Here is a 24136-nt window from a genome sequence, read left to right on the forward strand (position 1 = left end):
ACAATGCTACGAGTAGAGACAGGCACTTGTAAATAGAAAAGCTTGTTCATCTAGCGGAAAATGCAAAAATAGGCGATTATAAAGATCGTATGTACAAAATTGGACCGTTAGCAGATAAAATTATAGAAAAATTCTGCTAGTGGGGATTGTTTCATAAAGATATACCCATAGACGAATTCATGATGAAATATTTTGGCTATGACCCAGTAAAACAATTTATTAAAAGGAAGCCAGTCAGATTTGGATATAAGAATTGGATGATAACTGGTTCCACTTTATACTGTTATGGTTTTAACGTTTATGTGGAAAAACCCCAATGATACTAAATATACCAAAGAATACCACAAGAGCTTAGGCGCAAAATTTCGGGCCAATGCTTTTTAAAAAATGCATTCATTTTTTTCGAATCCTAAAAAAACTAATAAGTATTTTTGAAAAAGTTAAACGCAGAATGAAAGAATACATTATTACTGAGGGCCGAAAGTCCCTGAAAACTTCTATAATGTTTGTTTTAATAAGTTACAGGGGTGAAAAAAAAAAAAGAAAAAATTTAGTGTGATTTTTAATTTCAAATACCTCATTCAAAAAAACTTTTTGTTTATTCTAAGGGACTTTCGGCCCTCGGTAATAATGTAATCTTTCATTCTGCGTTTAAATTTTTCAAAAATATTTGTTAGTTTTCTCAGGATTCGAAAAAAATGATTGCATTTAAAAAGCATTGGCCCGAAATTTTGCGCCTACGCTCTTAAAGCCAAAGTAGTAATTGACCTTTTGAAATACATGTACAAACCATCTAGAAATGAAATTTTTTGTTGGTAATTATTTCACGACATATCAACTAATGACATATCTAAAACAAAAAAAAAACATAAATTTGAAAGGAACTGTAAGAGACAATCGTGTGCAAAAATGATGGAGTCTAAATTAATAAAGAAAAGATGTACATATGATTATAGATTTGACAAAACTAATGAGAGTTTGCGTGTGAAATGGTATGACAATAGTGTTTGTTCTGTTCTCCAATTATAATACCATTGAACAACTAGGTCACGTAAACCGGTGGTCCAGAGCAACAAATTTAAAAGAAAATGTAGTACAGCCACAATTGTTTGCTTCTTACATTTTTTAAATGGGGGAGTAAATGGTCATGATCAGTGCATATCATTAAATCGAATCAGTATAAAAGGTAAAAAGTGGTGGGTTTTATTTACGTACTTTCTTGACATGATCATGACTAATTGCTGGGAACTTAATCAAATTTCTTCTGAAAATGTGATGGATCAGTTAGAGTTTCGTCGTCATATAGTACGTAGTTATTTGAGAGATGGTGTCACTTCAAGAACACAAAGAAAAAGAAAAATTGGTTCTTGCATTAAAGTTATCAAAGGTTTCTATTTTTTGGGAAAACTGAAAAACCAGTTAAAGTGTTCCGTATGTCATATAAAGGTAAGGGTACATGCAAAAATTGTAAAAAAACAATGTGTATTGAAAAAGGATGTTTTGAAATATACCATAAAAACACCTAACGTCCCCATTTGAGGACGCCCTTGAATTTCAAAATGTTTTTGAAAAAAAAATTTTTTTTTTAATATCTGTAATAAATGTAACCCAAACATCTCAGTTTTGTATCATTTACCAATTTGTTCCACGCTAGTTTATTTTAGGCATTAATGGGTTAACAAGGTTGTATCTACTGAATTTAAAATAAATAATTTTAAAAAGTTCTATCTACAGCCATTCTGTTATCACATATTAATTTAGTTGAACCGTTAAACCGTCGACACAGTAATAGACAGGAATATTAATTTACTTCTAAAATTTTGTCTTCTAAAAAAGTATTTAATATTTTATAGTATTTAATACTTTCAAATAACATAAATAAAATGGGTGATAGTGGAGATAACAGGATAAGCATGTAAGATTACATTTATTTTAATTTAGAATGTATATTACAGCGATGCAGATGCAATCATTAATTCGTCGCTTCTCAACAATGGCTTAAAACAGACAAGAAAATGAAAAAGAAATTCATTAAAATAGAAAGTATATGAGAGAAAAAGTATGTGCCAAGTAGAGAAGTCATATATTTATCCCAGGGGTAGACAGCTTCGAGAAAGGAAACGCACATATTATAAAAAAATTGTTTAAATAAATGCAAATTCAATTGTGGAAAGCAAATTTTCGAGAAAGGGACACAAGAGATTTTTAATACATACTGGAGTTGGTCTCAAAACGAAAAATACATATATTTGAGCCATGCTACAAAAAAAGTTTAAAAGTCAGGGGCACTACGCAAGAGCATTCACCGCTAATGTAAAAATTATTTTTTGGAACATTAGGTATTTCACAAAAACCAATATACACGGCCCTTAAAGAAGGATCCACGCCTAGAAAGATAGGACAGGTAAAGCAAGTAGTAGGTCGATATCTGATGATAAAAGGGAAGACCGTAAAACTCATATTAACTTATTTTCTATAATTGAATCTCATTATTGCCGACAAATCACTAAACGAGCATATTTAAAAGAAATTAATATTTAAATCGGAATAAACCACAATTAAAGGTTAAAATACGTTTATTGACATTTTAATTTCCACTTCGGAAATCGTTCTCAAAATACAAACATTAGTAAATTAAACAAATTTTGTTTTTTTGTTACTTGGTGAAAAATTCTTCTAATTTAATTTTATCTGACTCATTTATATTGACAATTCAGACATACTTTTTAAAGTAGACGACTTTAAAATGATATTGCCAATATTGTTGAGTTGCGCTCCTGGGACGACTTTACTTATAAGATAGTTCATTCGATTACATGAAATTAACTTTAACTTGAGAATATCCGTCAGAAAAAAATAATAACACGTAATTCGTCTTTAAAAAGACAAACACATGTCATGATGACAGTTAAATTCTCCTGTTAGTGATTCCATAGTAAATGATGAGGGAAAACCTCCCATGCATGTTTACATATTTGAGATCTATCAAATTCTCTATTTTTAATATAAGATATTTAATTTTTAATTTAATATACAATCTTATATTAAAAATAGAGAATTTGATAGATCTCAAATATATAAACACGCATGGGATAATGAACATGGGTTCAATGTAAACGGATCTAAACGGTTCAATCTAAAGTAAACGGATGGTAAAAAGAGAAAAATCAAAGAAGCGGCTCTAATTATGCTAAATGAGACCAATTGTGTCTCAAATTCCTCGGCAGAATGTAGTAGGATCTGGTTACACATATTTAAAGAGGAAGTTATTAAAAGGAAAATACCAGTATTATAAAGTCAGTACCATATAGAGGATACATCATTTATGTTTTTTTTTAAACAAACATATAAAATCAGAATTTGGTGTTTATTGAAGGTAAACTGAATGCACGACCAAATACTTACCATCTCGGGATAGGATTATCAGGTTTTTTCCTGGTTTTTCCTTATAATTTACTATGGAATCACTAACAGGAGAATTTTACTGTCATCATGACATGTGTTTAGCCTTTTAAAGACGAATTACATGCTATGATTTTTTCTGGCGGATATTCTCAAGTTAAAGTTGATTTCATGTAATCGAATGAACTATCTTTTAGTAAAAGTAAAGTCGTCCCAGGAGCACAACTCAACAATATTGACAATATAATTTTAAAGTCGTCTACTTTAAAAGTATAATGTATGTCAATTAAAACGTCAATAAACGTATCTTAACCTTTAATTGTGGCTTATTCCCATTTAAATAATAATTACTTTAAAATGCCACAAGAAAACAACTTCAGAACAATATTTAAAAGAAAGTTTAAGTGTAGCAAAATTATACGACTTGTACTTGAAGTAGTGTGAAGAACTAGAAAAAGATCCAGTTAAATTATCCTATTACCGATTTGAGTTCAAAAATAAAGTTTAATTATGGTTTTCATATCCCTAAAAAGCACCGTTGTGTAAAATGTGAAGACTACAAACTAAAAAGTCGTGAAAACCTTTTGACAGAAGAGGAACACCGAAAATGTAAAGAACACATTGAAATAAAAAATAGTATGGGGCTAGAAAGAAATAATGATAGGTAAAAAGGAACACCTGTTCTTAGTTTTGATTTACAGAATGTGATAACGTGTCCAAGATCGGAAGTTGGAAATTTCTTTTATTTACAAAAATTAAACATCTATAACTTAACTGAATATTACTGTGTAACAAAAACAAGGAAGAACCGGCAATGTGCTAACTAGTACTTTTCATAAAATTTTGGATAGAGTTTTGAAAGATAATAATATCACTAATCTATTCATATGAAGTGATTTTTGTATATCTCAGAATCCTATCTCCTCTATTCTATTTTCTGTTATGGAAGCACTGAGATAGCATCTGGAATTAGAAGACTTACAAGGAAGTACTCTACACCAGGTCATGGAGCAATTCAAGAAGTGGATAATGTGCATAGTAAAATTGAAAGATTCATGGAACAAGTGGAATTTTATTCACCAGTTTCGTTTATACGCAATTTAAAGTCTGTGAATAAAAGACATCCTTATATTATTTTGCAATTAAAAGATCACGATTTTAAAGACTGTGAAACATGTTCCAAAAATTTGGCTTTCAAAAAAATTCCATTTTCCATAGTGGTCAGCGTTGTTTTCATTGTGGTCAGTGGTAGCGTTAATTAAGTTTAGACAAAATTTAGCAGAAGTAGAATATAAGATATCCTAATCAGAAAACATATTTACAAAAGTGTCTCTACGGAAAAGTATACCACAATATGTTCCTCATTCCAAACACGGTGGTCCAAGAACCCGTGGCAGAAAAGCTTCTCGTTCTCGACATGGCATTTTTACCTCCTAAAAATGAGCCCTCTAAGGATAACATCAAGGCAATTGAAAAAAAAAGAAGATAAATATGAGTATGCCCTGTATCGAAAAACAATATTTTCAAGCGTTTCTGAATTCTTTAAAATAAACTGTTTTATTTTCAAATATAATTATATTATACATTAAGTAAGTAATATTTATTTCGTTTCAATCTCGTATGATGATCTTATATAAAATAAACATTTTTTTTTTAATTATTAGTATTATTTTCTCCTTTTTTAGTAAGTGATAGCGAATTCCAATCTTATTTATAAAACAAGGGTGTATGTGAAAAATCAAAGTATGTTAAATAACTGGAAAGTATTGAGATTTAGAAACAGAGTTCTAACTGCGTTTTGATGCATTTTTTGTTTATTCTGTTTATTGTATATTTAAGCAAAATAGTACATATATTAGGTTATTTTTTTTTAGTAATTTACACTAATGTAATCTTCGTGCAGTATCAACAAGAAAATAAATGTGTAACTTTAAATCTTTGATCACCTGTAACTTTGAACTTTGTTATTCCTAAACAACGATGTAAAATCGACAAACATAACGATTCAATGATCACCTTAGAAAAACGTCAAAAAACTGACAAAGTGTTTAGACGCATTTCAAAGTTTCTCTTAAAAATTTAAATATTTAAACGATTATTTCTTCAGTTCTGAAGATGTAAATAATGAATAATATTAAAATCAAAATTCTGTTCGAGTCTAATCTAAAATAGCTCGCAAAGAAGTTAATTTTAGTGGTTTAATAACTTAGTGAGAAAAGTAATTTTCGCATCCCTTATATCAAACGGTAGAATATGCATATATCGATCATCCAAAAACCTAGTAGATAAATTCATAGCAGAAACAAAGAAGATAATAGTAAATGGAAATATACTAGAAGCGAGAAGATTAATAACTCCATCAGTCCGCTTAATTCTGTCCAATGTATGTCCAAGCGTACCTTCTAACATAATAATGGACGAATTAATAAAACTAGGTTTAAATCCTCTCTTAGACATATCATATCTATGGATAGGGGCAACCAATCCTGCCTTTAGTCATATTCTAAGCTTCCGAAGACAAATTTTCGTTTCACCTTTTCCAGACAACTTTGTACTACCTGAATCTTTTATTATCGAGTTGGAACAAACATCATACCGCATATTTATAGCCCAAAACGAAAATTGTTTCAAATGCAAATTAACTGGACACCAGGCAGCTAATTGTCCAAATATTTCACCTTCTAACCATCCTCACAATGATAGTGCAATGCAAACAGAAATAAGACAAAATTCATCAATAAATCATACTCAACAAGATAATTTACAAAATACTCCCGCAATCTCAAATACCACTCCCTACACACTTACTACGTCTTCTCAAACCACATTACAAACAGTAGCAATCCCAAATTTATCAATAAACCAAACCCAACAGTGCTCACTACAAAATACATCTATACATTTGACCACTTCTTCAGTTAACACTACAATCGCAACACCTTCATCGTCTGAGTCATCCTCTAATACCCAAAAACATAAATCAACCTTACCCGAAACAAGTCAACACTTACCTCCAAATAGAAATACACATTTGAATTCTTACGAACCCCAAGTAACTTCGAACAAAGCAACCGGAAAATGAACCTTAGAAGATGCAATCACGCCACCCTCCGAAGAAAACTTTGAAAAACCTAAGCTTCAGTTAAAGAAAAAAACCAAAACTAATGACAAAAACTTAAGAAATGATATACCAAATCTCCAAACATTATTGGAACCAGTTAGAGAATATCTAGAAAGGGAAAAGCGATTGTTAAGCTTCAATCAAGTAGTGGATCTATTCAAAAATATACAAGGATCAAAAGACATAATCAGCGTAACAAAAAATTGTACTCAGAAGACACTCATGCACTTATAAAGTTTCTATCGGAATTACATCTACACTACATCGACAGAAGAATGAAAACCAAAAGCACCAAATTAATACGAAAACTTGGCAAACACATAGGTTTTCTCTCTGCAGTGAATACTTCATTGTCAGAAGAAGATTCCGACTCATCGATAAATAATTCCTTTAAAGAATAATTACATTCACTTCTCTGCTTCAATGGAACTTAAATGGGTTTTACACCCATTTTGAAAAACTAAAACATATTATCTCTGAAACACACCCATCTATTACCTGTCTACAGGAAACAAATTTCAAAAATTCAAACCATGTATATAACTTTCGTAATTATTCATGTTTTTATAATAACAGATTAAACCAAAACATTGCCAGTGGAGGAGTAGCAATTTACGTGGATGAAAAATTCATGAGCACACAGTTACCAGTGACTTCAAATAACATTGAATTAATAAGTATTGCAATAAATATACCTCAAAAGATTTATATATGTAATATGTATATCCCTCCAAATCAAACCATATCCCAAGAAGATTTAACAGCTGTTTTGGAACAAATTCCTTCACCTAGAATTATCGTTGGAGATCTTAACTGCCACAATCCGATGTGGGGTTCCATAAAACTCAACCCAAAAGGACGAATAATTATAGAAGATATTACAACATCCCAAAATCTGAATCTACTTAACGACGGAAGACCAACCAGATTCAACATACATAATGGCACATCATCGGCAATTGATATTTCTCTGTGTGACCCTGTTCTGTCCACTACGTTAACATGGGACGTTCTACCCTACTTATATGGTAGTGACCACTACCCCATTATAATTTCCTTAACGCATTAAAAAACCACAAATATCGAATCGCCTATCTCAAAATGGAATATTAAAAATGCTGATTGGACTAATTTTACCAAACAGATCGAACAGGATATTAACCAAACCAACTTTACATCATCAAATGACATTGACAAGTTTTTAAGTACATTTTTACAAACCATCACAGCAGCCGCAGAGACGTATGTAAGAAAAACAAAAATTTTAAAGAAACATAAACCTCTTCCGTGGTGGACATCTGAATGCAGCCAAGCTACAAGAGCGTATAAGAAATCTTTTAATAAACTAAAGCATCATAAAACAGACGAAAATATAACAGATTACAAAAAACGAAGAGCTGAGGCAAGATATATTCTAAAAAAGAATAGAAAAGAATCCTGGAGTAAATTCATCTCATCTCTAAATACCTCTTCAAGCACAAGTACAGTTAGGAGAAACTTAAGGAAAATCTCTGGCAAAAGCCAACCATATAAGATTCCTTTTCTAGCAAAAAATAACAAAATAATTAGTGATAGAAAAGAAATCGTGGATATGTTAGCAGACCAATACGAATTAAATTCCAGTGACGAAAATTACACTGATAATTTTAAAATACATAAAATCAACGTAGAAAAAAACGTATTGGGATTAGACGGACATGAGATTTACAACCTTAACGTTCCTTTTTCCCTCATAGAACTTACTGAAGCCTTAAACTCTTCCAAAGATTCAAGCCCAGGACCAGACGGTATCCCCTTAGCATTTCTACTACATCTACCAGACAATGGAAAAAATTTATTACTAGACCTTTATAATTTTATCTGGAGTAACCAGGTTTTCCCATCAACTTGGTCCGAAGCAATAATACTACCACTTCTTAAACCTGAGAAATCCCGGACATCACCTGAATCATATCGACCAATATCTTTAACCAATATTATATGTAAAGTGTTAGAGAAAATGGTAAATAAAAGGCTGAGATGGTATTTAGAACAACAAAAACTCCTTATTCTACAACAAAGCGGATTTAGGCAAAATAGATCCACTATAGATAACCTAATAGACTTAGAGTCAGGAATACATGAAGCATTTGCAAATAAGCAAGATTGTATTGCAGTTTTTTTTTTATATTAATAAAGCTTATGATACTGTCTGGCGATACAATATCATATCAAAATTGCATAATTGGAATATCAGAGGCAATATGTTAAAATTTATTTCCAATTTTCTTCATTCTCGCAGCTTCATAGTTCGATCAGACAAGGTTAACTCAGATAAAAAAGTTCAAAAGAACGGAGTACCACAAGGATCAGTTATAAGCTCAACCCTTTTTCTAATAGCCATAAACGACATACTTCAACAATGCTCACCGATTGTTAAAGGAAGGTTATACGCTGATTACTTAGTTTTATTCGCCAAAGGAAAAAACTCTACATCTATTCAAAAACATTTACAACAAACAATTAATCAGTTAGAATCATGGTCTAGGACTATCGGATTACAATTTTCACCAACAAAAACTAAATGTATTTTATTTACACGAAAAAATAACACTCTAACTCCACATTTAAAGCTATATAATCAAACCCTTAGTTTCACAAATAATATCAGATTTTTAGGTATGGTTTTCGACCAAAAGCTCACCTGGAAAAAACATACAGAAGAACTTAAAAAATCATGCCAAGCAGGACTAAATTTTATGAAAACTATTTCCAGCAAAAACTGGGAAGCAGATCAAAATACACTATTACATGTATATAAATCTTTAATTAGATTTAAACTCGACTATGGTGCGATAGTTTATTCATCAAGTAAAATATCAGTATTGAAAACATTAGAAACTGTTCAAAACACAGCTCTACGAATAGCTACAGGTGCATTTCAAACGACACCAGTTGAAAGTTTACAATGCTTAACAGGAGAACCACCACTAAGTTTACGATGCAAATACCTTTCTCTCTCATATGCTTCTAAAATAGCTAGTAATAAAGAACACCATACTTATACCAATACGTTCACAGATCGATTTCAAGACACTTTCTCTACAACAAGACTAGATCCACCATTTTACGAAAGAAACCTTCATGACCTACATCTTAAATTTCCTGAAATTCTCCCAACAAATTTCGCAACTTCTCCACCTTGGTTAATACCAATTCCCAAGATTAATTTTATTAGATTACCTTAGTATATATAAAAAACGTGAGACTATAACAGACCTGATCAAACAATCATTCTTAACAGAAATGGAAACTTATAAAAATCACTATAAGATATACACTGACGCATCCAAATCTTCAGACGGTGTTGGTGCAGCAATCCTTACACCGAATACATCCTTAAAATTTAAATTCAAGCCCATTACTTCGTCATATACTGCGGAGTTGTTTGCAATATTACAAGCACTTATCCACATAAAAGAGTCGAAACAGTCCCCGTCTCTCATAATAACCGATTCACTAAGCTCACTTCACACTATCAAACGTTTATATACCAATAATCCAATCGCCTCACATATCAAATCAGAAATAGAGATTCTAAATAATAAGATCACTGTTGACTTCATGTTTGTTCCATCACATTCAGGTATACAAGGAAATGAAGAAGCAGATGAACTAGCACGCTTAGCATCCTTCAGCCAGGACTCCATTCTTATTAATGAGGTTTCTTCAGATGACTTTTAGTCAGAAATAAAACATAAAGTGTTAAGTGCGTGGCAAAATAAGTGAAGTACATCACAAAATAAACTCAAGGAAATCAAACAATTAGTGAAACCGTGGCTCCAACCAACAGCGAATAGACAGGACCAAGTGAGAATAACACGTTTGCGACTAGGACACACTAACTTTACACATAAACACCTCTTTACGCGAACTGTGCCGCCAATGTGTGAAAATTGTCAAGTAACACTCTCCGTGAAGCATATACTAACTCAGTGCAAAACATATGAAGCAGCAAGAAAGAAGAACACTATACCAAATAATATAAAGGAAGCCCTAGGAAAAAACATGAACATTAAAAACACAATAAGTTATCTTAAAGACTCAGGACTGTATCAATTATTGTAATTTTTTCTAACTTTACCTGTATTATATATTTAGGTCGCTAATAACCCTGGTGGTTACAGCGTAAATAAATAAAAAAAAAAATGATCACCTTAATTCAAGACATAGCTTTAAATATTTTTTTTCTAATCCAGAAATAATGAAAATATATAAATACTTAGCACTCCTGTCTTCTCACATAAAATGTGTCACTCTTTCTTATACCTGACCAGACCCTGCACAAAAATTATATAATATTTAGTTTAAAACTGTACGTATATACTTACCCAAAACAGCTAAATTTTCCAAAACTAATACAGCATCTTCATCGATCACGTCATCGTCTTCTTTTAGATTATACCGGGATGCATAATACTTTGGAAAAAAGTCCAGTCTCTTCTTAGCAAATTCTTCTAAAATCTGAACAATAGTTTTGTACAGCTCAACCTCCTTTCTATACGTCACCTGTATATTAAATATATTTTGATATAAAACACTTTGTGGAATTTTTTTTGCTACTAGGTTTAAAATTTTGTCTTTTAAAGTTACATCAACTTTTAGCATTAAACTACCAAAATTTTCACCTGGGGCGGTAAGTGATGTTATATCTACATTTCGAACTTCATCTTTTATGCCCAACAGCTCTTTTAAATCGCGTATTTCGCTCATTGTCACTGTTAACAATTTTGTTCAAGGTTTATAAATAAATCAAATACGTTTATGCAACTGTTGAATTAGATAGCGGTGAGATAAATAAAGAGAATGAATTCGTAGTATCATTATTTAAACGAGTATTTCTGATAAAAATATTATTTAAATAATGAAAGCTTTTTTTTTGGATAGATTGGTGTAATTTGTTAAGTAAATGTATTTAATAATATGATAAAATCAATTTTTGTTCATATTTTATGCATCCTAATCAAAGAATATGAGATAAGCACACGACACATTTAAAGTGATTACATTATGTGTACACAAGGTAAGTGGTGATAATAATTTATCATTAATATTTAGGTACTTAAAAATGCAGTAACTGTGCAAGCTGTGCTAGCTGATACAAGGGCAAAACAATTAAAGAAACCAGAAAAGAAGAAGTCAATGTTATTTTAGGCGACTTCAATTACTCCAAACTAGAAAAAGAAATAGACAGAGAAGTAGTAAGCGAATATGAAGAAAAGGGAATACGTAATGGAAGAGAAGAAAAGCTAGTCTAGTTTTGCAAGGACAACAAATTCATGATCAAGAACAAATGCTACAAACGATCAGTCCGAAGAATATACACATGGAAAGCCCTTAGAGATGACGGTAAAAACATAGTAAGGAAACAGATAATAACATCATTATTAAAATTAAAAGTTCTGAAAAACTTAAAAAATCTTAAAGGATCAAACATAAATATATCGCAAGATCTCACCAATCAACAACAGGAAGAAAGCAATTTATATAAAAAATCATAAACTCGTTATTAACAAAAAATCGTATACAGCCGTAGAACTGATAGAACAAGAAAAAACTCTTACAATAGATATAAAACCTGCAAGTAGTGACCTCGGGACCCCTCGTTATACTAGAGAAACACATTCGTTTGAAATAAAAAAAGAAAAGATCTTCTCTGACGAAGATGAGAATTTAATAGAAAAAAAACCAGAAAAATCTCAGAAAAGAAACAGTTAAGAATCTAAATACTAGAGGGAATCCAAGCGTTATTTCACATCAGGCACCGCTGAATATTACATCATCAACAACAGCAAAGAGTGGAAAAAAGACTCCAATCAAAAGATCCGGTGGTACAGATAAAAATAAATCAACATATAAAACACGGCATAACTCTGCATCGAATAAATACATGATTACTCTCAAAGCTATTTATATTGATCTAATTTTCCTTATATTTTTGATTTTTAATTTGTTGTCATTTGTCTCTTTTGTAAAATTTAATAAGTGTGATTCCTTTATATTTGTTGTCATATACATAAAGGTTTTTAGAACGTATATCATGGATCAGTTTATACGAGATGTAGATTTTGAACCCATTGATACAGATGAGTCAGATAATATATTGCAATTAACTAAGTTTGTTAAATTATTCGAAAGATGCTTAAACGGAGAAGTTCCAGAAGAATAGAAACAATCGTATATCTCTCCAATACACAAGAAAGGGACAAATACGGATCCTAAAAACTATAAAGGGATCGCACTTATTGCTACTATAGGCCGACTATACTCAAAAGTACTACGAAACCTGATAGAAAATGATATTGAAGACAAACAACCCGAAGAGCAAGCGGGATTTGGGGCTGGACGCTCCACTATGGATAATATTTTCACATTAAAAATTGCAATGGAAAAACGAGTGCAGAGAAATAGAGAAACCCATATAGCTTTTATCGATTTGGAAAAAGCATATGACAGTGTACCGATCAGTGAACTAAGGATAGAAATGGGTAACTTGAAAATAAACCCAATTCTTATTAACGTCACTCAAAAATACTACGAACAAAACTTTACAAGAATTAAAATGGGACAAGAAATCACCTCTCCTTTTCAAACAACAAAGGGACTAAGACAAGGCTGCTGTCTGTCACCCACCTTATTTAAAATCTATTTGGACAGATCCTTAGTAAAATGGGTAAAAAAAAATTGAAACATGGGAATGACGGTGGAAGAAAATACGCTATATACACTTGCGGATGAGCAGGTAGTAATTGCCTAAGACAGCTACGATCTTAGCTACATGGTAAGAAAACTGCAAGGTGGTAAGTCTAAACATGTATATAATAAAATGTGAATATCTCTCAGTGGGAACAGATGAAATATATGACCTAGTCTTAAAAGACGACAAAACCAAAGCGTGCAATCATGAAAATATTTGGAGTCATTTTCAACAAGATGATTACAATAATTTCTAGGCTCCCGACTTATCTCCATAAAAAGATGGAGTAACTACTAATGGTGTGGGTGACAGAGAAGCAGCTTCAAGGAGGAACCTTAACACAAAGCATTATATGTGAAAAGGCACGAGCGATTTACGAAGATTTTATGAAGCAGATCCGATACACTTCCACAAATAATGAATCGGAAGACTCGTTTAAAGCCATTCGGGGCTGGTTTGACAACTTTAGGAAAAGGACCGGCATTTACTTCGTCGTCAAGCATGGTGAGGCAGCAAGTTTGAATGTGAAAGCAACTGAGGTTTACATCAAAACGTTTTCCAAACTGATAGAAGCCGAAGGATACATCCCCCAGCAAGTCTTGTGACGAGACACGGCTTTTCTGGAAAAAGATGCCGAAAAGGACTTAAAGGCAGAGTAAAAGAGGATGCTAAGTCACAAACCCATGAAAGGTATATTAACTCTTCTACTTTGCGCTAATGCGAGTGGCGACTGTAAAATCAAACCTTCTTTAGTGTACCATTCAGAAGATCCCAGAGCCTTTAAGTAACATAAGATTTAAAAAAACAAACTACCAGTTATATGGAGGACAAATCCAAAAGCGTGGGTCACTAGGAGATTCTTTGTGGAGTTCATAAACCTGGTGTTTGTCCCTTCTTGTCCTCAATAATGCTTCTTCTCACCCATCCAATCTCGAAGATGATTTACTCCAAGAGTTCAAGTTTATAAATATTCTCTACCTACCAGCCAACATCACTTCTATCTTGCAGCCCATGGATTAGCAAGTTATTTCTAATTTTAATAAGTTGTATACCAAGCACATTTTTCGGCGCTGCTTTGAGGTGACTGAGAACACAAACCTTACCCTTCAAGACTTCTGGAAGGACCACGTTAACATAGTAATATGCCTAAGAATTATTGAACAGGCCTGGCTAGGTGTTACAACAAGGACCTTAACCTCTTCATGGAAGAAGCTGTGGCCTAAGGCTGTAGATGAAAGGGCATGCGAAGGACTGGAACCCGACATGTCAGTGGTAGATGAGATTGTTTCTCTTGGAAAATCCATGGGTCTGGAGGTGGATGAAAGACATGTGAACGAACTTGTCGAGGAACAGTCTCAGGAGCTGACAACCGAGGAGTTAGACAAGCCACGTTTACAGCAGCATACGGTGGTTCAACGAAAAATTACAGGATTTATTAGAGATTTTGAAGAGGAGCCAGAATTGGGAGACGTTGTCTCTACAAGAGATATAAAGGAGATCCTGGTAATGTGGGAGAAAGTTGCAGAATTTGTGGATAAAAATCACCCCGAAAAAGTTACAACTGGTCGTGCATCGGTGTTGTCCAACGAAACTTCCTCACACATTTACGCAATATTCTGAAAGGGAGAAAGAAACAAACCTTATTGAACAGTTTGTTTAAACGATCTGCAGATGAAAATGAGCAAAGTGTGACGAAAAAAGCGAAGACCACCGACGAAAATTAAGCGCTTCCGTAAGCAGTTCACTTTTTCTTATGTTTTTACAGAATATATATGTATTTTTTGTTACTTATAAATAAATATTTCTTCCTTTAAATACATTTTACTTATTTAAAAACACTTATCAAAAACAACTAACGTGTTTTTTTGGGGACTGGAACGGATTAATGACATTTCAGTTAATTTCAATGGGGAAAATTGCTTTGACATACGAGCAAGATTACAGAACGAATTACACTCGTATGTCTAGGTACTACTGTACTAGAAACCAATTGATCAATAGTATTGAATCTATGTAAAGAACCGCTATTTCGTGAAGTGTTTTCATGGCTCTAGTTTTGTGACGTTTTTCTTAACATTTTACTTTAAAAAAAAAAGTAACACAATGTCAGTAAGGTAAATCCACATAACATTGACACATCTTCACAAAATATTTTTTTTTCTCGCATATGACTACACTTAGAAATTTGAATACATGCGTATTTTTAGGCAGCTATATTAGGAGTAAATCTAGAGTAAACTTTTTATTGTAAATTTCAAAATTTTGATACACTTTTTTATTTTTGTAAATATGCCAGATGTCAATGTTGCCCACACTCTAAGAAAACATTGAAACCCCATATTAACTACGTTATAAGTAGACTTCGGCAAATATGCATATTGCATATTTTGCATATTGTGCATATTTTATGCACATATTTCATATTTTGGCATATTTGTATAAAAGTTTGCATAAAGTGCATAAAAGTTCAGATTTTTATACTGTATTTGAAAATTTTTAAACATACCAATTTATTTCAATTCTTGTATAAAATTTTATAGTCATTTTAATCAAGAAATGATCTAAGTACGTAATCTCTACAGGTACAAAACATTTACAATTTCAAAGAAGATCAATTTAAGTAGCCCTCAACATTCTTAGAAAGTCTCGGTCACTGAGGCATTCAGTTATTGGATAATCGCTAAGGGTTCGCTCATTTGCATTTTATGATCTAATCCCCAAATCTATCTACAATTTATTGTATCTTAACAGCAGGTAAACGGCTAATAGTTTTGTTCCTAATTTAGGGATTTTCCAAAATCTCCCAGTTTATTGAATTAGGTACCTAAACATTTCTAATTTGATGCTCAGATTTGTAAATCATTTTTGTTTTGATATTCAAAGCGTAAACACTCGTTGTGCGTAACAAAAAGGAAGATTGTGATTTTATAATGCCTAAAACAACCAGTGCTTCAACTTGGATTAAACCTTATAAAGAGCTGTCTATGGATATGGGAAAAATCTACTGTTCAGTCTGTGGCAAAATTGTAAGTATCTAATATTTTCTATTAAATATCTAATATTTCATACATACAGGGTGTTTCTAAATGACACTTACAACGTTTGACTGTAGATACTTCTCGAAAAATTGAACAAAACGATATAGTTAATGAGGGGTCAAACTTATTTACTTTTCGAGATACAGGGTGGTAAAATTAAAAAAAATTAAATTCTTTTAGTTAACAACAATAACTTTAAAACCAATAAACGTATTTACTTGAAATTTAGTACTCGTAGGTTGTTTTTAAATGAAAAATAGCTTCCTTTAGTGAGAAAAATTTGCCCATGGTACAATACAATGGTGTGTATTTAGAAAAATTTTTCACCTTTACTTTTTTTTATGAAGTCAGCTATTCTAAAACACCATTATTTTTATTGTAATTGAATTAACAAAAAAAAAAACTTTTGTTGAATTTTAAAATAAGTTATATGATGTACTAATGGTTAGTAACAAAAACTAATTTGTGGATTAATACTGCATTTAAAACACTTAGCGAGTGTTTTTTTTCCAAACCAGTTATTTGATTAACCAAAAACACCTTGTATATTTTTATATTTTAAAGGTTGGGATAAAATAAAGGTTTTTAATTTTATTTATAGATAGCATGTGAGAAGAAATTTCAGATAGACCAACATGTGAGAAATGCTTCACACATTGCAAAAAAAGGAAAAATAGGAGGAAAACATCAAACTTCAATGGCTAAATGTTTCCAATCTACTTCAAAAAAATTAGATGAGCAAAAAACTTTTAATGAAGACTTGTGTCGCGCATTAGTGTCTGCAAACATACCGCTTTCAAAATTAGCAAATGTAAATTTTAGTTCGTTTCTAAAAAAATATTGCAAACTTAATGTTCCAAGTGATCGGTCTCTAAGAAGAAATAATGTGAACGGGCTATACTCGTCGGTGTTAATTAATATTAAGGAAGAAATTGCAGATAATTATTTTTACATATCTGTAGACGAAACCACTGATTCCTCAGGAAAGTATATTGCTCATTTATTGGTTGGTGTTCTTAAAGAAGATACCTTACGAAAATCTCATCTTATTTCATGCCAGCAACTTGAGAAAACAAATGCTTTAACAATTTCGCGTTTTATACAAGAAACATTAGCAACTTTTTTTCTTCCGACAACTATTCCTTCTAATAAATTACTGCTTATTTTATCGGATGCTGCTCCTTATATGGTAAACGCAGGACAAAATTTAAAAATATTTTTCCCAGATTTAATACATGTTACTTGTGTAGCGCATGGATTAAACAGAGTTGCAGAGGAAATACGAAAAAAGTTTCCTCTTGTAAATACCATGATATCCAGTGTCAAAAAAGTATTTCTTAAATCTCCTATAAGAATTCAACTTTATAAAGAAATGCTACCTAACATTCCTCTTCCACGACAACCTATTTTAACGCGATGGGGAACATGGTTAGAAGCATCTAATTTTTATGCAGATCATTTTGTTAAAATAAAGAACATAATTGATACGTTAACAAATGAAAGTTCCCAATCTCTTTTGGATTCTAAACAAACTTTTCAGAGTAACTTGCTTCAACAAGAACTTTCATTTATAAAATCAAATTTTAGTTTTGTTCAAAAAACAATTACTCAGTTAGAATCACCAAAACTGTCATTGTTCGAAAGTACAGCATTAATAAAAGAATTTGCGTCATGTTGTCGGAACGTTAGAGGTAATATTGGAAAAGATATTTTAAAAAAATTTGAAGCTACTATGGAAAAAAATAAAGGTTACCATATTCTTTCTGAAGTAGTCAGTGTTCTAGCTGGAAATATTTCGGAAACAATTAATTTAGAACCAAATGTTTTGGTTAGTTTGAAAAATGCTCCCGTTACATCAGTTGATGTTGAACGAAGTTTTTCCATATATAAATATAAGTACTCAAACAGAAGCCACAAGTTTTTGTTAGAAAATTTTGAACACCACTTGGTCATTTATTGTTATCATAATTCTAAATAAGTTTATTCATACTTAAAAATGATGTAGTTACTTAAAATAAATGTAAATCTTAATGAATAGTAGGAAATATTTAGTTATATACACTTTTTTTTTAAATAAAATTGTTACTATTTTACGATTTTTTTATTTATTTGTATGCATATTTTGTAGAATATTTGCATATTTTCGGGTAAACACGTGCATATTTATGCGTATATTTTCTACATTTTTATTTGCATATTTGCCGAAGTCTAAAGCCAATATTCACTAATGGTCTAGTAAAATTGACAAAAAAATAGTTAATTATTCACTATTTTTATTACAAAATTATTCAAAACCCCAAAAAATTGAAAATTATAAAAATCAAAACTAACAAATAGTGATCGCTTTTATTAACGCAAAATCTTAATTTAAAATGTGCATCCCACTCCTACAATATCTTTTATCTAAACTGTGGCTTTGATATCAACGGTAGGAAATACAAAACATTTTTTTTTCTTTCTCAGGAAATTCACTGCTATAATTTAATACATTTGGAAATAATTTGTGTTACCTTTCCAATGTAATGATGAATTTCATTCCTAAGCTTTTCGACTGTAAATTTTATCACAACCCAAGAGTTAATCCCAATTTTGGTAGAATAGTGTTCTTTCGTTTTTTTGACTGTATTGGGGATATCATCTTCTTTCAATAGAGGCTCATCTAAATCTGAATCGTCATCCATTTATAAACTAACTTTTCTCTCAGAATTCGATTCAATTGTTTTCTTTTTCGCTTTTATCAGCTTTTTATTGTTTTTTTTTTAACTTATTGCAGTGCTCTCTAAACGAATTCTTTCTAAAACCTCTGCACTAGTATGACATTAAGCAAATTTTCTTCGAACTGTATTCCATTTCCGTGTTTCTGGTCTTTTTATTGCCTCTTTACTGCTGAAAATAATGAGAGTCCTAAGGTTTCCTCGGTATCACATCTTTCTGCATGGTGTGTAGCTTTGTAGTATGTTTGATGAAAACGTTTTTAAACCAATTGGCAAATTGAATTGATTCCATCCATCCCTATGGCGTTTTTTAGCTGTCTATAAAAGTCGCCTAACACTTCAGCTTAACAGGTTTCAGTGCCGATCTTGGGAAGGTTTTGAGCAAATGTACAACTTAGTTGGTCTTTCCAACGTCTCTCAAACCCTGCAATAAAAAATACTTGTTAACTATTAAATTCAACTTTTATTTGAAACAAATATGTTACCAGCAATTTAATCTTTTCCCGGCAATTCGTTTTTAAAAGGATTTGTACAAACATTCGATCCAATCCAAATCCCCAGTCTGCTAATTTGTTTAATGCATGAACTATTTGTCGCTCCTCTTCTTTGTTAAGTACATTAGGTTTTTCAACATTTTTACATTTAAAATTATTTACATGATTTAATAAAGTTGTCCGATTAATGGCATATTTCAGCAGCTCGTTTTACGCTTATACCATCGTTCTTAACAGCACGCATGGCAGATTCAATCTTTTCTATAGTGTATGTTTTATAGGATCTCTTTTTTTTTTTCGACACTGTTGCTGAAAAAAACTTATATTTAAGTAAGTAGCTACCTAATAATATCAAGATTTTAAATATGACACTATTCAGTAGTGTAACAGTGACACATGACAAAATTATTCTCAAAACAAGTTATGGATGTTTTCTTGAAAGAAAAATATAATACAATAGTTCAATAAGTAATTAATATTGATTTAAAACAACTTATCTTAACTGTAAAAAAAACGTAAAAATTCACCAGGATGACTTAGAATAATAAAGATTTACTTATCATGTAACAGTAAAATTCTCTTATGTTCAATTTTGACTACCTTCGACAACGGATATTTTAACAAAATACAACGAAAATGTTTAAAGTTTGGTATTCCAATGGTATGGAGGGAACCAAAATATCATTTTGACCATTGCTATTTCTGTCTTGTAAATATAAAGGGAATTAATCGTAACAATCGACATACGTGGACATATCCTAACCTGAATTCAGCAATAAGATCAATTCCATATCAGCTTGAGCATATAGCCCTTTTAATATTTAGTAGTCTACCTATGTTACCAGAGCATAATGTCGAAACGTTATCTGACCAAGGGATTCTTCTGAGTTGCTTGCCTCCAGACTAAAGAAAAAGAATCTTCTTTACCCAGACACCAAAATTACCTACTACAGTAATAGAGTAAAAGATCTTTTGTCTTTTTTTTTTCAGCAAGTTGATATAGTTTTTTGTAACAATATTAAAGGACTGTTAGACAAAATGGGTCTATCGGATTATATACCGGATCACTGGCGTCTTTTTATCGACAGTTCCAAACGAAGTTTAAAGTGTGTCCTTCTATATAATGGCAACAAATATGGAAGTATACCAATTGGCCTTCTACAAAAATGAAAAAAGAATATAAAACAATATCGCTGGTGCTAAAAAACATTAAGTACGACCTACATAAGTGGGCGATCTGTGTTGATTTTAAGATGGAGAACTTTCTCCTGGGACAACAAGGTGACTATACAAAATATCCTTGTTTCCTGTGTCTTTGGGATAGCAGAGCTAAGGATCAACTCTGGAGTAGAAGGAAATGGCGTTCTAGAGAGATGCTTTAGTTCAAGGAGAAGCTAACTTAGTTAACGAAGCATTGGTCAACCGGGAGAAAATAATATTAAACTAGGGCTGATGAAACAGTTTGTAAAGGGACTAGACTAGAATCGTCCTTGTTTTAAATACTTTGTAATTAAAAAAATGCTTAACAATTTTATTCACCAGGGTTGTCATATGAGTATTAAAATTCATTACCTCCACAGCCATTTAGACCGTTTCCGAGAAAATCTTGGTGACCTTAGTGAGGAACAAAGGGAACGCTTCCACCAAGATATCAAAGAAAACGATCGAAAAGAGGTATCCGGGAAGATGGGACCCTTTTAAAGCCTTTACAAGAAAATACTATAAAAGGAAGTTTTTAGGTGACACCGAATAACAGATTTGTGCTACGATGCAGGTTAGACTAGATAAATAGTTAAGCTTTTTTGGCAGATATGTGTAATGATTTTGGTAGGTATATTGTTGTACAATAAATATCGTACTTTTTATTCGTGTTTTGTTTATTTGATGGGTAGCAGCACTATCTATATGTAGGTAGTGCTGCGTTAAATTACTCTATATGTTAAAAATGTCATCTGTTGTCGTATTTTCTGAAAACGATCAGATGGAGCAACTCTGGTAGCATTATTTAATATTATACAATATTTATTTATTTATTTATTATACAATATCTAAAGACAACGAAAAAAAGACAATAGAACCAAACGGAAGAAAAGGATCTGCTATTACCAAAGAGGAAATTGAAAAGGCGCTAAAATCTTTAAAACTTTAAAAGCCATGAGATCGGTTGAAATACCTACAGATATTTTAAGACTACAGACAGAGAACCAGGTTGATATACTAGTAGAATTATTCAATAACATCTATGATAATGAAACAATTATTACGAAATAATGACTAATATTTGTATGCATTCCAATACCCAAAAAGTTTAACTCGATGAAATGTGAAGAATATAAAATGATCAGATTTATGAATTTTATTTGGGATTTAGAAAAGACTTTGGCATTAGCGATTAGTGTACTCTAGTAGAAGCATTATTTATTTTACAAACACTCGGTGGCATAGAACGTGATTAGTAGAACGGTGGCGAGATATCAACTAGAACCTATTCATATGTATCGTTGATGTTGATAAAGCCTTCTACAAAATGTAACACGTAAGGCTTAAAAACTTATTACAAAACAAACACAGAAATAGATGATCAGAATTTAAGAATTATTGCCAATTTATACCGATATAAGAAAGTCATAATACGAGTAGACCAACAAAAATCTAACGAGCCCCCCTTTCACTATAACACAAAGAGTACTACCAAGATGTGGACTATTTTCTTAAGTTTTTATTGTGTGCTCAGAAAAGATGATCAAAAGCAGAAGACGTGAATTAATTAAATTATTAACCAAACTAATAACCCATTAACCCAATTAACCCAACATAAGTGAATAATCTTAGATATGCAGATCATACGATATTTTTTTCGGAGAGGAATTTTATGATTTTGCTTATTATGTAGAGGACTAGATATTTTAGTTGGTCGCAGTACACAGTACTGCGGGAGAGATGACATGACTCTGAAAACAAAAAAATAATACATCATTTTTGTCAATAAGTGCAAGATTGAAGACGAAAGAATCTACATTAACAGAAAAACTATACAGAAATTGTTTGGTTACCCATACAACACCAACGTTGTACCTTAAACAATTTGTCACCCTTTTTTGAAGTAACCTAATTTTTGTAAATACAAATGCTATAAACATTTAACAAAAATTATATTGTTATGTCATAGTTCAGTATTACACTAGAAAAGTGAGGTTGCTTTATTACTTATAATAACTTCCAAAACCCCAATTGAGTAAAAAAGTATCCGAGGTACACCTTACCTGATTATTGTGGCCTTATATTATTTCAATTAAAAAAAGAGCCAGCTTGTGGGTAAGAAATAAGAGATATGTTTCAAACGTTAAAGTACAGACATTATTTAAATCTGTATATCCCGAAAAGTAACGGTATATCAATTTGTTTATGGATATTTTACACTAATGTTTGCAATATACTTGATTTAAACTTTGATTCTACATGTTTTGCTTTTTAAATCGATGTCCAACGATTGAGAGATAGCATCGAAAAACTTCAAAATTCTCTTTTTTCGGAAGTTTTAATTTTTTCTCTGTTTTTTAGACTTAAAGTCAGCATTTTACGAAAAACTCACAAGAATAACTTTCGTCGTAGGATATTTCAATTGACTAACAAAATCGCAATTTTTTATAACTTGTTTAAAAATTGTTGCAAATAAATAGTCTGCCTTGGAAAATTTTCGGCAAAACATTGCATATTGACATCATGATATATCGATGAAAACAAGTATCTGCTTATGAGTACGAAATAGTCAGATCTCAGTAAATAGGCGAAAAAATTTGCAGAATATTGAGCAAGGCAATGACAAAGCTTTCTAAGGCCGTTATAAAGCTTTATACTAAACCGTACTTCTCTTACAAATTCCCAATTGTCAATAGAAGCACGTGAAAGCCAAACAGAGTAGTACTGATGTGTATCATATGATTTTTTTAAATATTTACTTTTGAAACTGTTACTGTAAGAATTTCTTGAAATTTAATCATTGTATTACAATTAAACTAAACTCCAAAAAATAACACGACCAGTAAATAACTTAACAATAACTATAATATAAATATAACACAATATATTAACTTAAAAATCAACACGATACAATTTGAATTTAAAATGCTGGCAAGTTTGGATCTGTAACATGAGAATCTGTCTGGCTTAAGGTAATAAATTACATTTAATAGCCTCTTGACGAATAAGACGGTCAATATTAACACGTGCTCATATTTACAGATGGGAATTTGCTAAATGAATGTACTTTTTAACACATAGGATCAGACATACTCTCTTATATTAATGTGAAATTTGGATAACGATTAAACTAGATACCAGAAAAATATTCCAGATACTTGTAGCAAATAAAAATAACATATGAACAAAAAGGATTATTCAAATAACTAAACAAATGGTATTTTAAAAATAAAAAGGAAGAAGAAGAAATGTGGGACATCTTATAAAAAAAAGGATAGGAGTTTTATTGATGCTTTAGACATTGGACCAAAGGTGCCGTAAATCCATTTTGAAATTAATAAAAAAAATTAAAGCAAATAACAGATGATACGATTTGGATATGTCAAAGGAGTAGGGACTTAAACGCCATTGTTAGGAAACATTAAAAACTC

The 24136-nt window shown here is 31.4% G+C and overlaps 1 protein-coding gene across 1 annotated transcript in view; it reads right to left on the reverse strand.

The window, feature by feature from the left end:
- Positions 1-11370, reverse strand: part of LOC140445372 (uncharacterized) — a 31123-nt gene extending 19753 nt beyond the window's left edge. The window contains exon 1 of the mRNA XM_072537350.1: positions 10894-11370. Within this exon, the coding sequence (XP_072393451.1) occupies positions 10894-11275 (382 nt within the window). The 5' untranslated portion in view covers positions 11276-11370. The remainder of the gene's footprint in view (positions 1-10893) is intronic.
- Between the last annotated feature and the right edge of the window lie 12766 nt (positions 11371-24136).

Source organism: Diabrotica undecimpunctata, chromosome 7, assembly GCF_040954645.1.
Source record: "Diabrotica undecimpunctata isolate CICGRU chromosome 7, icDiaUnde3, whole genome shotgun sequence".
NCBI lineage: Eukaryota > Metazoa > Arthropoda > Insecta > Coleoptera > Chrysomelidae > Diabrotica > Diabrotica undecimpunctata.